This window comes from Bos javanicus, chromosome 3 (genome assembly GCF_032452875.1).
Source record: "Bos javanicus breed banteng chromosome 3, ARS-OSU_banteng_1.0, whole genome shotgun sequence".
Taxonomy (NCBI): domain Eukaryota; kingdom Metazoa; phylum Chordata; class Mammalia; order Artiodactyla; family Bovidae; genus Bos; species Bos javanicus.
Window position 1 is genome coordinate 89,399,276 of NC_083870.1, and position 17,000 is coordinate 89,416,275.

At 44.6% G+C, this 17,000-nt stretch overlaps 1 protein-coding gene across 2 annotated transcripts in view; it reads left to right on the forward strand.

Annotated features, from left to right (window-relative positions):
* The first annotated feature begins 5,946 nt into the window (after nt 1-5,946).
* C8B (complement C8 beta chain) overlaps nt 5,947-17,000 on the forward strand; it is a 43,421-nt gene continuing 32,367 nt past the window's right edge. Inside the window, exons 1-3 of one of the 2 annotated variants that reach the window (XM_061411804.1) lie at nt 5,947-6,123; nt 13,268-13,424; nt 16,335-16,476. In XM_061411804.1, coding sequence (XP_061267788.1) covers nt 6,032-6,123; nt 13,268-13,424; nt 16,335-16,476 — 391 coding nt within the window. In that variant the 5' untranslated portion in view covers nt 5,947-6,031. The remainder of the gene's footprint in view (nt 6,124-13,267; nt 13,425-16,334; nt 16,477-17,000) is intronic. The other variant, XM_061411805.1, reaches the window with a different exon arrangement.

Consider the following 17,000-nt stretch of genomic DNA (forward strand, 5'->3'; position numbering starts at 1 on the left):
CACATTTGGCAGGTGGTTGAAGGAAAAGAGGGAGAGTAGTGTTAACAAAACAAAATAAAACAAAAGCACAATGTTAAAGTTGTGAGTTAAGTTTTATTGGGGGCAAAATGAGAACTATATCTTGGGAGACGGCATCCTAGGTAGCTCTTGAGAAACTGCTCCAAAGAGGTAGTGGGGAGGCTCAGTGTATATGTGATTTTGGTAAAAGGGAAGTACATGCAATCAAGCATTTTTTTTTTTTTTTGTAGAAGGTTTTCTGCTAGTCCTGAGGAGCAGATGTCACCGTAAAGGAATTAAGTGCTTTTCTAAATATGAGGGAATGCAAGAATTGGGGTCATAAAATCAGCTCCTGAAAATATCTCTCTCTCTGGAGGTCTGTTCTGCCAGTTTTTCCAGAGCACAGAGTGCCTCATTTCTGCTCTCCGACCTGAACTCCCTTCAGGGGGTGCTGAAGGTGAGCAGCCACAGCAGCACCTGATTGAATCCTTGCAGAGGTAGATGGCAAGTACCAATTTGTAGTTGACGGTAGAATGGCACAAGGGAGGCTGAAGTGGCACTCACACTTCTCCCTGTGTTTCACGTGACTTTAGTCTTAGACCCAGGCAGAACTGTGGGGGTGCCAGGAATGTAGTGAAGCCAACTGCCTCAGAGGAAGGGGCTGGGGATCCATATTCTCTTTCCATGAGAAGATTGGACTCTTCATTCATTTTACTGGCTATTTTTTTTTCCCTTCTCATGTTTCTATTTTCAGAATAGAGACATTTCCTTTTCTCCCGTGGGTTATTGTTTTGCCAGTTAGTCCTCCAAAGAGCCTGCTGCCCTCTCAGCCCATTCATACTTCTTTCTGGCCCCGTTTTGCACCACCCTGGTGATAACACCCCTCCATGGATGAGTCCCAATATGAGTCACCACCACTGGTGATGCAATTATCACAGCGGGATGCCAAGGGCTGTTTTAAATCAGGTTCCCCAAGACTCACGGAAAAACCTACAGTGGAAACCTTGGAGGTGAGGGACTCCCAGACCCTGATGAGGACTCTGAAACAGCAGGAGGGGCATAAAGCTTTACCTCCAGAATTCTGGACGGTGAGCCTGGAAGACAAGGAACTCTACTTAAGATAGACAAGTCTGGGCACATTAATCCACAGGACCGGTGACCAAAAAGAAAGCATGAGCTGTGTGGAGGGCTGCTGCTTGAAACAGCTGCTAAGCTCAGCCCTGGGTACTTAATATACCCTTCTTAACAGAGAACCATAATCTCGGTCGTAATAATCCCACCTTTGTGCACAGTTGCATTGTTTACAAAGCCATTCACAAAGAGTATGTTATTTGCTTTTCTCAACGACAGGAGACGGATACTGTGTTTATGCCTCTTTTGCTTTGGCACCACCACTGCCCTAATTCAGGCCCTCATCATCTTTCAAAGGACTATTATAACAGTCTGCTAACCGGTCTCTCTGCTCCAATTCGCCTCCCTCTAATCCATTCTCTATACTGCAGCCTAGCAATCTCTCTCACAAAGAAAGCTACCCCCTTCCTTCTCTCCGGAAACCCATCGAGAGCTCCCCCTTGCACTGAGGATAAAATCCATATCATTAGCCCTGCCCATCGAGCCCCACTTCTGACTCCCATCTGCCTCTCTAGCTTCATTCCTTTCCACTACTCAAGCTGAACTCCAGACTCCAGCGACACTGACTGTCTTAGGTTCCCCGCACATGCAGTGTAATTTCTCACCTTTGCATCTTGATTTTTCTGGCCTCTCCCTGAACTGCCACACACCCTCCCTTTGGTCCTTGGTTTGTTAACTCCTCCTGACCCCCGAGGGGCCAACTCAAGCATCACTTCTGAGAAACATTTCCCAGTGACCACATGCACACCCATGCGGGTGCACACATGTGCACACACACACTCGGCTAAATCCAAACCACAGTACTGCCCTGATATATGACTGTGTCTTTCCCTCTCACCATGGTGCCAGCTCTTACAGGAAGGTCTATTACATATTCATTTGTATATCTAGGCACCTAGGATTGTACCTGGCATCTAGTAGCTCTCAGTAAATGATTATTGAAATATTATTTCAACAAGCCTACACTGGAAACGAGGGAAACTGGTGCTCAGGGAGCTTAAGGGATTTGTTCAGGATATAAGGTAATAAATGAGAGAAATGAAATGCCAATCTAGGTCTGTCTGATGTCCCAAACATTTCAGACTGCTTTGCACTGCCTTCAAAGAGACCACAGATAATTCTGTGAGCTGAAGAAGTTCTAGCTCTTGAGGGAATTTTTGTTTCTTGTGTTATTTTATTTTTACTTCTTTTGAGTCTCATATCCTTCTGGAATCTGAGGAGGGCTATAGACTTTTTCTATAGAAAACACACATGCACACTGAATTTTGTATGTAGCAGAAGAGTATATTAGCCAGGGTAGGGTAGCTGTTGCTGTAGTAACATAAAGACCACAAAGTCTCAACGAAATAGAGCAATTAAAGTTTAAATCTCACTCATAGGAAGTTCCTCATGGATCAGCAGGGACTCTCCTCAACCAGTGTCAGGGCTGTAGGCTCCCTCCATCATAAGACACTGTTACCTTAGCACATGCTTTGAAGTCACCAGCACAGAAGAAGAGAGAAATGGACAAGGCACGCTGGCTCTTAACTGCTTCAGCATGAAAGTAGCATGTTTGAGGTGGATTGCAAAATGTCCCCAGATTCTCTCCAACAAACCCTGATGCACACCCCTTTGCAAAGTGACTCTGCTTTTCCTCCTATCAACAGATATTATCTATGTCTCTATCTCTTGAATGTGGATTTGGCCATGTCTTAAGACATACTTCAGTCAGAGCTTTAAAAGCACTTGTGCATTGGAGCCTATGCTTTCCTGCTGCTCTTTGGAACCATGAAGACCACCGTGAAAGAGCCTTGGTTAATTAGTCTTTTTTGGAGACGTGCTGCTCAGTTATCCCATCACATCGGCCAACAACCCAGATGTATAGACTGAAAGGATGGATCCTCAGGCTGGTAAGTAAGGCCATTCTGTAGCAACCAGCCCCCTGCCAACCCTCTTAACTGGCTGAGGTTGCATGAATGAACCCAGGCAAGACTAGCAGAACCACCCAGCTTATTTAGCCCAGAATTACTTGATGACCCAAAGAATTTTGAGCTTATAAATGGCCATTCTTTTAAGCTAGCAAGTTTGGGGAGTATTTGTTATACAGCAAAAGCTAACTACTACAAAAAAGTGGGTACCAGGAGTGGAATGTTACTGTAACAAAAACCTAAACCATGTAGCATTGATTGTGGAACTGGAGGCTAGAAAATTAATTATCAAAGTGGGGAAAAACAACACTGTCAGTAGGTCCATAGACCTGGAGCTATGAATTGCTACATATCATTTAAAAGCCTGAAGGCCCATGATTGTTTTAAAACCCACTTTCCTGGCCAAAGAAGAGAGCTATGGCCAGAGAGTGGAGAGGCAGGTGTGATCATTGTACTAGACATTCATCAGTCCTGTAAATTCCTAAGAGGACGTTTGTAAAGCGTAGGAATTATAAAAAGAAGAAGTTAGGAATAAGGAAGAAAAAAAAAACAACTTGAATCTAGCCATAGATTTATCTCTTATCAACTATAGAACCAATTGAGGAACCTTATCTCAGAGGCATATAAGATGACACTTCGTTTTTTTTTTGTCAAGATCAAACAAGATGATATATGGGGAAAACTGTTAGATTGCTAAGAACTGTCCATGAAAAATACCTGTATTATCACCACAGCCTGAGGCCGAGTAGCACCTAAAGCCACCAGGGGGCGCTATGAGGTTGGAATTCCAGGAGACCCATTGGTGCCTGGAATCAAGCCCAGAAAAGTCCATTGGGAAGACTTTCTTGAGAAAGTGATGTTAATATGAAACATGAGAAATGACTTATATTTAGCTACACGGCACATATTCTGAGAAGAAGGAACAGCATGTATAAAAAATCTAGAGGTGAGTGAGCACCTGACTCATTCATGTAACTGTTTTCTCTAAAATGTGTGGCTTTCTCCATGAGTCCTTCAAGTTTAGGAGGTTGAACAAGAACCCCATCGTGTAAAGATGTGGCTCCTCTTAAAGGCAAGCTGAAATGAGAAAGGACATGGATCTTTCTTGAAATGCAATTTTCTGCTTGTTTACAAATGATTAACTACCACAATCAATTGTGTCAAAGTTCAGGTGACTGCATCCTTTGGGACAGCGATGAGATGGTGCCTTGAGCTTGGGATAATGACAAGTGGAATGCACACGGGAGGGTCTGAGAGCAGAGCTTGTGTTCCGTGTTCTGGGCACAATTACTGTGAAGGGCCTTTGCCCTCTGCGGCTTTCCATCCATCCCCTTGCCGCTCTTCCTTGTTTGCACTCCCAAACCCCAGCCCAGCTGTTTCAGCAGACAGGGCAGGACAGGGAGCAGGCTGGTGCTTCCAACCCGTGTCAGGAATAAGTCAAGGGTTTAATGTTTTATATAGTTAAGCCTCAAAACAACCTTATGAGCTTATGAATCATGATCCCCATTTTCCAGATGGGAAAAAAATAGTCTCAAAGAAATTAGGTAGCTTGTTCAAGGAAGTCAAATCCAGTCTGTGTTCTTTCTACCAGACCACCCTCAAGTTGCCCACTGCCTGTTCCCTCTTAGGACCCTCACCTATACCCGCCTGATCAACAGAGATAGGATGGTTGTCGGCCCCGTTCCTTTAACTCTCTATGGTCTGAAGATTGGTTTTGTAAATGCCTGGTCAGTGAAGTTTGGACTTTAACTTGTTGATCCTGAGAGGTCAGTGGTAGGGGTACATTTGAGAGCCGGGGCCATTTGTATATGACCTTTGAGTTTGCACCATGCCTCTTTCACACCACACTTCTGTGCTCCTTGCCAGGCAGGGTGGGTACCACCTCCAGGTTGGGAGTCAGGGCTAATGCTTCGGCTGCAATGGACCTGAAAATGTAAAGACGCACCTCACATGTGGCCACAGGCAATCGTTTCTAGGAATCATTTCTACAGGTATCAAAGTGAACGTTTGCTTGGATTATGCCATTTCATGAGACCCTTAGAGCACATTCCTAGTGGTCCAGTGGATAAGACTCCATTCTTCCGATGCAAGGGGCACGGGTATGGTCCCTGGTTGGGGAACTAAGATCCTGCATGCCTAGTGAAATGGCCAAAAATGAAAACAGGAGACCCTGAGAATCACATTTTGTCTTCATCCTGTTTAATGGTACGTAAAAATGACAGGGCACAGAGTACCATTCAGAGATGAAAATTCAAAGGGGAAGCATTTTTCCAGGCTCAAATAAAACAAGTCTGAATTACCCTACATGAGTGGCACCTGCTTTTGCTGTGCTAAACCATCAAGTCTTCTTACCTTTAACACGGGAGAGGTGATAGGTGAAGGGTGCAGGTGATAAGTAAAAGGTATTTATTGAACTTTTTCATGTGCTGCTATCACTGTGGCTCTCAGGGTTATCAGTAAATGCTGGAGACAAATGTTTAATCTGTTACTGCTGCTGCTGCTAAGTCACTTCAGCTGTGTCCGACTCTGTGCGACCCCACAGACGGCAGCCCACCAAGTGCCCGTCCCTGGGACTCTCCAGGCAAGAACACTGGAGTGGGTTGCCATTTCCTTCTCCAGTGCATGAAAGTGAAAAGTGAAAGTGATGTCGCTCAGTCGTGTCTGACTCCTAGCAACCCCACGGACTGCAGGCTACCAGGCTCCTCCGTCCATGGGATTTTCCAGACAAGAGTACTGGAGTGGGGTGCCATTGCTTTCTCCACCAGAATCCATTACACGTGAATAAAATCTAAGCTTTCCACCATTCTTGTTGGTGTCTGGAGTCCCAGATAAGTCTTCTGTCTGTGCAAAGTCTAGGTGTTTCTGGTCACTGGTGGCTTTCTGTTTACTTTGCCCAGCTGTTTACTCTCCGGAAACAGAAGCTGACGACAGAACTCCCTGGGTAGACTCTTCATGGAACCGGGAGCTGCAGTCAGACTTCCTGTCGCAGAGGGAAAATGAAGACCTCCAGGACATGGGCTTGGAGAGTACCGGCAGAGCTGTTTCTTCTCTGTGCTGCCCTGGGATCTTTCAGTGTGCCCAGCTCCAGGTAGGTGATAGTTCCAAATGACTTCCTAATCAATAATATGATGGGGAATATAAAGCCATATCATGCTGACCCTCTCTCCTTGTCACATGCCTATTGAATAAGGAACATCTCCTGAAGCAATTTACATGCATCTGATTACACTATATCAACAACTCTTCAAATTATTGTGGAACCCAGCCACTGACTTCAACAAAAGTTCTCGTAGGAAACTGACGCGTTTAAAGGTATTTTATCACGCTAAGAAGAATAGGATCCTTGCTCTGTATTCTGAACAAAGCCTCAGCATACTTGCTTAAGCAAAAGGTCTGTTATGTATGGAGGAAGAAAAGCCAACTTATAGCAATGATTTTAATGCAAGAGTGACCTACTCTACCTGTTCATCAGGCTAAATTTTTGCTCTCAAACCACCCTCCCCCCGACACACACACACAAACTCCAGATATTCAGTCTTTTAGGATTATTTTTAATTGGGTGCAAAACAGGCTAAAGAAACTATCTGAGTTGAAAGCTCAAACTTAATCTGAGTGAAAGTTCAAGGCGGGATCCAGTGAAGGAAGCCTCAGTGATGTATCAGCTGGGGGATCGTCCTGGTGTGGGAGAAGCTGCTGCCCTTGCAGAGAGAGGCTGAAGCTGTCGTGTCCCAGGCTCCTTGTGAGCCGTTCCATCGGAGGAAGGACCGTTAACGTCATTTCTCTCACTCATCACATAAAGGCTATGCATGCACAGCCTCTCATGGGAGGAGCAGCTGGTGCCCATTGGACGGCCCCTGGTGTCAGCTCTGCTGAGCACTCAGCCCCTGCTGGGCACCACCCGAGACCAGGGCGGTGAGTTTTCACTGCCCATATTGGGCGCTCAATGACTGTTAGCTATTACTATAGAAAGAACCTCAACTTGGTCCTGAGAAGAATGAAGCAGCCAAGGCCTTCCTTGTGTGTACTATGTGTCTATCAGGATCCAAGGAAATGTGTCTGGAATGGAGGGTTTAAAGGGGTTATAGCAACCCTACCCACATGTGGACCCCTGTGTGGGACCTCTCACAGGCTCTCAGGATGCTGAGATGAATAGGACACAAAGGGGTCATGTTCTCGTGGAGAAAATCAACATGGGAGCACATCTAGGTGTACTGTTGCGAGAGAGAGTACAGGAACAAGTGGAAAACCAGAGAAGAAGGGGTGATTGGCTTTACCGAAGACAGTGTGGAGAGGCTTCTAGAAGAGAGGACGGTTGAGCTGAATATTTCTGTAGGAATAGGTGTTTGCCAAATGGGAGAGGGTGAAGGGGTGATTGGCTTTTCCGAAGACAGTGTGGAGATGCTTCTAGAAGAGTCGAGGGTTCAGCTGAATATTTCTGTAGGAGTAGGTGTTTGCCAAATGGGAGAGGGTGAAGAGCATTCCAGGAAGAAGCAGCAGCCTGGACAAGGGCGTGGAGATGAAAGAGCCTGGCTTGTTCCTGCAGCTGCATGTCCAGGCCAAGGTATAGTAATAGTGTTAGTCGCTCAGTCGTGTCCAATTCTTTGTGACTTCATGGACTGTAGCCCGCCAGGCTCCTCTGTCCATAGGATTCTCCAGGCCAGAATACTGGAGTGGGTTGCCATGCCCTTCTCCAGGGTATCTTCCCAACCCAGGGATTGAACTCAGGTCTCCCGTATTGCAGGCAGACTCTTTATCATTTGAGCTACCCAGGGAGCAGGCTAAAGTGAGGAGCTGCCAAAGACAGGACCAAGGCAGAGTCGGCAGGAGTCAGATCCTGGAAAGAGCTCGGAGGGGGCACCAGTACTCTGGCTAAGGACCTTGAACTTTATACTCAGTAGTGGGGAGCCATGGAAGGATTGACACAGTCAGACTTCCATATTAGGAAGTTCACTTGGATGTAGGACATGAAGGGGTAAGATGAGTGAAGCTGACAGGCTGGGAAACCTTGCTGAACCCTCCAGTGATGCCATGAGATGGCCGTTGTACCTATTCACACTATGCAGAGGAGCAAGTGGGTCCTCAGAAAGGAGAAGAGATTCATTCCCATCTCCTGACTCTCAAGCCCTTACCTGAATCCAGATTTAGTGCATTGGCCTCGACCTGTGATTCCCATGGAGCAGTCTTGAACATGGCATATGTTTGAATCCCTTAGATGAAATGGAAGAATAGCCTTCAGTTCTGCAACAGAAAATGCTGAGACCTTCATATTAGCTAAGAAAGGCTACCAATTTTAGTTACTCTTCTAATCAAGTCAGATGAAATTCTCATTCCATCTTCATAAGACAGACGTGTGTTTATTTATTGCTGCTCTATGTAAGGCATTTAGATGTATTAGGTCTGATCCTCACAGCTATTTGAGGTAAGTGCTATCATTTACAGTTTACAGAGAAGGAAACTGAGGTTTGGAGAGAGAGTGCAACTATTTCAGGATTCCTCACTTAATATGTAACAAAATATGGATCCAAATCCATTTTTTTTCTGGTTCCAGAGCCCCTGTATTTTTCTGCCTCTTGCTAATACATTCTCCTTTCTCCACCTGCATTGTGGATCTGACTTGCTGGACTCCAAGGCCATTTCTGTATCTCTGGACCACACATGTGTTGCCTTGAGATGTGGCTTTAAATTCCATGTCTACAACAGCAAATGACACAGAGAAGAGAAATGGAAAACCTGCCACCCAGAAGCTGCCCCTTCCAGCAAAGAGGAAGGATTTTATTTGCAAAGGAGATGCAGCTGCCTAACAAATTGTGTGTGACAAGAAAGTTGTTGTGTCAGGGCATTTCTACAGAAAGCCAAAATATATTGACATACCCCATCTATATAAACTGATGGCTCGCAATTTACTGCTGACCTAATCCTGCCGTGCATGGTGGATCCATCTTTATTTTGATCAGAGACTCCTGTTAGAAAGACTAGGAGACAAGAACTGAGTGAAATATGTCCTCAGCATTCCACACACCTCGAGGAAAGGCAGGTTCATTCTTGTCAGACTTTACGTGGGGGATACATTCCAACACCTCGTAGAAGGGTGTTTGCTGTTACATTGTTTGCAATTGCCAAACGATGAAAAACTGTAAATGTCCTTCAAAAAGAAAACGTTAAATGCCTGTCTTATGATGGAACATTTAGATAAAAGGAAGGAACAAGATATCTTTATGAGTCAACATATATGGGCCAGAAATGCAGTGTTTTTTAAATATTTATTTTTAAAATTTATTTGTTTGGCTGCACTGGGTCTGAGCTGTGGCCTATGGGATCTTCAGTCTTCACTGTGGCATGTAGAATCTTTTTGTCATGGGATGGTATATGGGATCTAGTTTCCTAATTGGGGATTGAACCTGGGCCCCTGCATTGGGAGCACAGGGCCTTAGCAGGGCAGTCCCTGGAAACACCATGCTGATTGACAAAAGCAGGTTATAGAATACTATGCCTCGTATGAGTGCAGCTCACAAAAGCAATGCTGTATCTTTTGTCTATATGTGTATATATAAACATTTGAAAGACTGAAAGGATATACACCAAATTGATGACTGTAGTATCCGCTGAAGAATATGAGAGGAAAATGGATCTGGAGCTGGTGTCAACCACACATGTCAAATTTATAAGGTTATTTTTTATTAAAAAAAAAAAAGACTTGAAGGAAGAATATCAAAATGTTAGCAATTGCCAATCCTGGGTTGTGAGTACCTGAGTATTTATTATTTGTTTTCTGTAGTTCTCTGGGCATGTTTAATTTTTCAACATTAAAGCATAAAGAGAATTTTGAATGACAGAGTCAAGTCCGTTGGTCAGAACACCCATCTGATTCATCTCTGTAAATTCATAGTGTGAAGGCACATGTTACAATAGCCATACACAGAGGTCCTGACTGCCCCTGTCTTCTGTTGGGTCCATGCTAGTCCCAGGAATTAAAGATGCAATTGAATGCTAGCCTCGCTTGCAGATGGCTTCCAAATCGTGCCAGTGGTAAAGAACCCACCTGCCAATGCAGGAGACTTAAGAGATGAGAGTTTGATCCCTGGGTCGGGAAGATCCCCTGGAGAAGGGCATGGCAACCCACTCCAGTATTCTTGCCTGGAGAATCCCATGGACAGAGGAGCCTGGTGGGCTACAGTCCATAGGGTCACAAAGAGTGGGACACAACTGAAGCGACTTAGCATGCACACACTTGCTTTCAGATTTGCATTTTGTAGTACTAATAAACCACACACATCTTATCCAGTGTAATTTACAGACTATTCATTCAGCTGATTACCTCATTATATTGCCACCTCTGTAATGAAAATTGGGTGCAAAAATGAGAGATCTGGTGGTTATAACTACTTTTTACCAAGTTCCTTCTGTAAGTGATCATCTTGCCCATTAACAGGCTTTCAAATCTCAGAGAAGAAAGTAATTGTGACTCTTAATAGCATGTGTACACATTACTTATCTGCTCAGTCTCCACTGTGGGCCAAAATGGATGGATAGTTGCTAAAAACACAATGTAACGGTTTCTTAGTGAAAACAGGAAGAGGATACCCTGCAGCGCTGTCAAATGCATACTTAAGGTGAAGCCAAATCACAGACAGTATTGTTTTGTCAAACCTGGGAAAATTAGTAGATAAGAGCACAGTTCTAACCACCCCCCCCACCCCCAACTGCTGTGCAAGTCCTGCCTCAAGTAACCATTTTAAAGAACCCACCTGTGGTTTCCAGTAGTCTTTGACCTTTCATTAAACATTCAACTTTACGAGGCAATTGATTTTTGCTGGTCTCTGGGGTGGTCATGGAGATGGATTTCACTGTAGTTAATATTATTCTCTTTTTAGGACTTTTGCCAAGTGAGAATGTATTGTTAATGACCTTGTCTGAAGTGATGTGCTAGTGGAGATTATGTGATGCTCTGCCTAAGGACTGAATCTTGGACAAGGAGATGACGGAGGCCTTGCCTGGAGGTGGAGGGGACTGGTAGAGGGAATGCTGGCCCTGTTCTTTCTGGGTAGTGTACGGAAATGAATGCAGCACAGAGACTAGAGGCAAGCAGAGCTCAGCTCGGACCCCCACGTGGCTCTTGACCATATCCCTCATCTGTCTAGGAGGTTGCTGCCTTCTAGCATTGCTGTCAGGATTAGATAAGATGGCAAGGGTGAAACATCTCATGCAGGACCTGACAAGTCCTGGATGCTCAACAAATCTTAATTCTTTCTTTTCTCCCTTTATGCCTTGAAAAGAAACACAAATTACAAAGAATTTTACACTGCTATACATTTTTTCAGATGGAAGAAAAACAGAAATTATAATATACCCATCGTATTACACATGGGGAAACTGGAGGCATAAACAGATTAAAGAACATGACCTTTCTTTGCCTGTTTTACTCAATGTCCCATGAGTGCCAGGGACTAAACAAAAAGTGTTACCTTATTTTCTAGACAGATTTCAGGTTTCATGTTGTTTGACTGCTCTGCAGATGTAGCACTACCTACCTCTCCCATCCCCCACTCACCTCTATGTACTATCTTCACTCTAGCCTGGCAGACACTAGTCTCTCCAGGGCTTATTCTTGGCTGGTATCTCTCAGGAATATTTTTATCCTCTCCCGTGGCTTTTCGTGATCAGATCTGTATCTCTAGTGCAAATCTCTCTCCTGAGTTCCAGATCTACATAGGAACTATTTATTGAGTGACACCACGGGCATCTGGAACTCAGCATGCCCCAACTCCATCTTCTGCAACAAATTCCTTTGCTCCTGGTTTCCCCACCCACCCAACCACACACCCAAACTAGAAACCAGCATCATCCTAAGCCCCTTTCTCTCTCTAATCCACATCCCGTCTGGTTACCCATCACTCTGTCCATTCCCCCTGAAAAACATCTCATATGTCTGTCTCCCCCATTCTCTATGCCCTGGATGCCGGAGTGGTTCAGGCTCACATCACTCATTGGTACTATTGCTTGAGCCTCCTACCAGCTTTTCCTGCCTCTGGGCTTTCCCCACCTCCATCTAGCCTCCATACTGCAACCATGGTGATGTCCTAAAGCTCAACTCAGACCATCCATCCTGCATGCTTAAAAACCCTGCCTCCTTGGTAAAGTCTGGAAGAGCCAAGGAAGGATACATGTTTGTCTTCTCTTATCCTAAGACAAACTGTGGGTTCCAGAGCAGAAGCTGTGTCTTATATTTCTGTGTTCTCTTGAGCACAGTATCCTGAATATGATTTGTTCTCAGAAAAAGTTTCATAGACTCATAACATGAAAGAGTGACTTAAAAATCACCTAGTCCAAACTTCTCACTTTCTTTTTTTTTTAATTTTATTTTATTTAACTTTACAATATTGCATTGGTTTTGCCATATATCAACATGAATCTGCCACAGGTATACATGTGTTCCCCATCCTGAACCCTCCACCCTCCTCCCTCCCCATACCATCCCTCTGGGTTGTCCCAGTGAACCAGCCCCAAGCATCCAGTATCGTGCATCGAACCTGGACTCAAACTTCTCATTTTCCAGGGGATAAAACAGAGGCCCTAAGATGGGAAGGGTACTGCTTGAGGTCATACATCTAGCTGTGGTTGTAATCCCTGTCTATCTCAAGCATTTTAGACCTTATAAAGTGTTTTCACATATACTTTCTTATTTAATCCTTCAAATAGCCTTATGAGGTATGTTCTCTCATTATATAGGTGAGAAAAGTGAAGTGCACAGGGGCTGAAAAACCAGACCAAGATCACCCAGCTGCTGACGGATGATCTTCTGTTCAGAGTGCAATACTCTTTTGACTGTAGCTAGCCATAATCTGAGGCAATAACTGAGGGTTCCATAAATATTGCTGAATGAGTTAACTGATACTTGACTGATAAACTAATGTTCTGTCCTTAGTCCCTCAGTCATGTGTGACTCTCTGTGACCCCACGGACTGTATGTAGCCCGCCAAGCTCCTCTGTCCATGGAATTCTCCAGGCAAGAATACTGCAGTGGGTTGCCATGCCCTTCTCCAGGGGATCTTCCCAACCCAGAGATTGAACCCAGGTCTCCCGCATTGCAGGCAGATTCTTTACCACTGAGCCACCAGGGAAGCCAGCTTTGCATAAATGAGCAAATATGTATTTATTGAATGGATGGATAGGCAGTGGAATGTAGACTTAATTACCTCCTGATACTTCACTCTCTTCTCTGTGATGACCTTTAGAGGTGAAAGGCCACCCTCTCTTGGGTCAAATGCAGTCAATGAGAGCCTTGCCAAGACGAGACAGACGCGGAGTGTGGATGTCACGCCGTTGCCTGTTGATTGCGAGCTGTCCAGCTGGTCCTCCTGGACCCCGTGTGATCCCTGTCAGAAGAAAAGGGTAGGTACCCAGACCTTGGGAGACCTCTAAGCTTCCAGGAGCCCTGTCCCTCAGCAAGATCAGTTAATGTACTGCTGACAGTAGCTGATCATAGTAGGAGTTTGATAAATGTTGGCTGATTTAATAAATGAATTTTATTCCTCTGAGCTTCCAAGGAGCTATCAGATCCTGCCTTTGATCCTTCAGGTTTGTTTTGAAGCATATCTGTCCTTTCTCCCATTAACAGCTTCCTAATTAGACTTCCTGCCTCCAGCCTTATTCTTTCAATCCATCTTTCATGGGGCAGCCAGGGGAGCCGTTGGAAATGAAAGTCTGGCTGGTCTGTCCCCTGCTTGAACATCCAAAGCCTATGCATGGCCCTTAGGATCAAGTCCAGACTCATGGTCTTCAAGGTCCCCACACCTTAGATAGACCTGGCCCACATCTTCACAGAACATGCCCCACACCAGCACACAGAATATATGTGTTTTTCTAACCATTTCATACTCTGTTCTCAGGCTGAAATGTCCTTCCCACTTCCTTCACTGACTAACACCTACTCATGATTTGAAACTTTGCTAGGGGCCACCTCTTTTGAGAAGCCTTCCTTGAGTTCTCAGCACCCCTTGCTCTTAGCCAGACACTCCTTTATGAACTGCAACAGCTCTTATTCCTGCTGTGTCCTAGCACTCCTCATTTTCTTTTCTTTGCCTTTCCATTGAACTGCAAGTGCTTAAAAACTTCTTCAATTCTGTGTCTTTGGTGTATAGGCCAATGTTGAACATGTTTGAGGTGCTCTATAAATATATGTTTGATCTCCTTACATTTCCTGAAATCTCTGTAAGGGAGGATAATTGTTATCCTTTCTGTTAGGCAGATAGATCAACAGAGACCCAGAGCAGGTGAGTGAATTCTTGGGTTCACTTAGTAGTAAAGACAGATCTTGAACTTGGGCCATCGGCTTCTTGTCTAGCCAGTTCAACCAATCAAAACACACCATCTCTGTGGTATTTGTTCTTCGAGCTTTCTTGTCACAGGAAGGCTGATGCAGGATCCAGGCCTCAGAACAGCACATTTATCACAGAATAGAGAACGGTTCTCACTTTCCCCAGCTCCTCGGGAAACCAAAGCAGCCATGAGCTAAGACCCTAAAGAGGCTGTGGAATAAGCCCAGGACAATTACACACTTAATTGGATCAATGTGGAGAGCCAAGCAGATACATTCAGTTCCCAAAGTAGGCTTTATTGCTGACATGATTAACATTGATCCAATTATTTGGATAATTGCTTCATCTGCACCATAAACCAGGAAGACCTAGTGTGAGCCAGCCATCCATCCACTCATCCAGTCAGAGCTCTACACTCAGACTTTGCTATGCATGTTCCCTCAGTTGGACATCATGTCTGCAGGATCAGTGGCTGGGAGTTCATCATTTCTTTCAACAGGGATTGAGAGATGTCTTTCCTTTATCATCTCCACAGCCCTCAAACCCATTTTGTCTCTGGTGCCTGGTGCTAGTCTTTTAGTATCTTCTTTGCAGACCTTATCCCTGTCCTGCCATCCCCTGTCTCCTAGGAAGAAAGATGCTCTAGAAATGCAAAGGAGCAGAGGTGGATGGTTGTCTATATTTCTTTTCTAGATTTCTGGATGCCATGCACATAATAACTGGGGCTGGTTAACGTGTCAGTCTTCAGAGGGACTGCTAACAGGTCTCCTGCCTTTGGTAGCACCAAAATCTTGACTGCAGCTAGCATTTGGAAGTCACCCAAATCTGATAATTTCCTTCCCCTGCAGTGGCTTCTCATTTTACCACGAAGAAGTACTAAATCCAACCTTATTAGGGCCCAGGAGGGCCTGCCTTAGCTGTTCCTGGCTCCATGTCCATCCGTCTCTTCTCACTCTCCCTCTTTAACTCTTCTCTCCAGCCAGGGTGGATTTCTTGTTTCCTGGAATAAGGCACGAACTCTCTAGCCTCTCAGGTTTGGCACAGCAATTCCCTCCATCCGGATTGCCCTTCTTTCCCCTCCTCATGCCAGCATTCCATGTTTGCCTGACGTGTCTCCTCACCCTTTGGGGCTCAGCTCTGATGTCACTTCCCCGTCTCCTAAGTCTGCGCTGAGGACTTCCCTCTGTTTACGGAGCACTCTGTCCTGGCCCTATCACGGCTGCCCTCCCACTGTGTGTTCACTGCCTTGTGCTTACCATCATGACCACCACCAGCAGCTGTGACCTCCTTGAGACCAGTCCACAGGACATGGTTATGATCAAATACAAACAAAGCATAAAAAGCAGCCACGTTTTTCCAGCATTGTGTAGCTGAATCAATATTTTGGAAATCCAGTCAATATTTCTGGAATAAACAAACAGGAAAGTAGAGACAGAGAAATATTTACTGCTAAAATTATTAATAATTCAAAAGAAAAGTAAGCAGAAGAAATTGAATGTCTACTCTGTACCAGACAACATAATGAGATTTCATATATAATTGAAACTACATAGCTGTACATAATTATCCCCATTTTACAGATTAGTAAGTTGAGATCACAGTGCTTAAGTAACTTACCCAGTATCACATAACTAGAAAGTAACAGAGTCAGTGGCTCCAAAGTGGATACTTCTGCATTTTAAGCTACTTAGTAAATGAGAATACTTGAATCAACCCATTGGATTAATCAAGCTGAAAGACTGAACTGGCCCCATCAATTCACTTACTACCTTTGACTTGAAAGTCCATGCTTTCCCCAAATTCAACAAACCTGTATTGATCACTGTGGTACAGAGACTGAAGATAAAGTCCCTGCCCTCAGAGAGTTCCCAGGCTATTTGAAATAGGTAAACAGCCAGCGGCAATATAGATCTTTAAGTGTGCCCTCCGCTCCCCATGTCCCTGAGGCTCTGGCTCTGTCTCACCTTGCTCCTCTCTGCTATAGTACAGACATGCCTACTTGATCCGGCCCTCTCAGTTCCATGGGGAACAATGCAACTTCTCCGACAAAGAAGTTGAAGACTGTGTTTCCAATAGACCATGCAGAAGTCAAGTGCGATGTGAAGGCTTTGTGTGTGCACAGACAGGTATAAAGGGACACAGGAGTGGGAGGGGATGGGTATCAAGTGAGGTGATGGCATGTGATGATGGGAGCACTGGCTATTGCCTAGTGCTCAAGATCAAAGTCATGTGTCAGGCCAGGAGGCCTCCTTGTCCTCCTTGACCTCTTTTTACACATGTTATTTCATAAAAACAACCCTACCATGTAGGTGTTAATATTACCCCTATTTTACTAATTGAGAAATTGAGATTCGAGAAGTTACTCACCCACAATCACTTAGGAGGTAAGTGGAGGAGATATAATTAGGAATTTGGAAATTCAAATTACATTCACTGACATTAAGGACACCAAAATTCTGTGTGCTGGAATCAGAAATCCTAAATCAAATTTTATTTTGACTTTGTAATTTAGAAGAAGTCATTTGAACCTTTCTTCATGTTGGCTGTCTACACAGAAAGTCAGAAGTGATGTTAACACCTTATAAGTTTGCTATAAGCATCAAGTACACAGTGGGTATAAGAGGTCCTTGCAGACCGTGAGCCCTGCTGG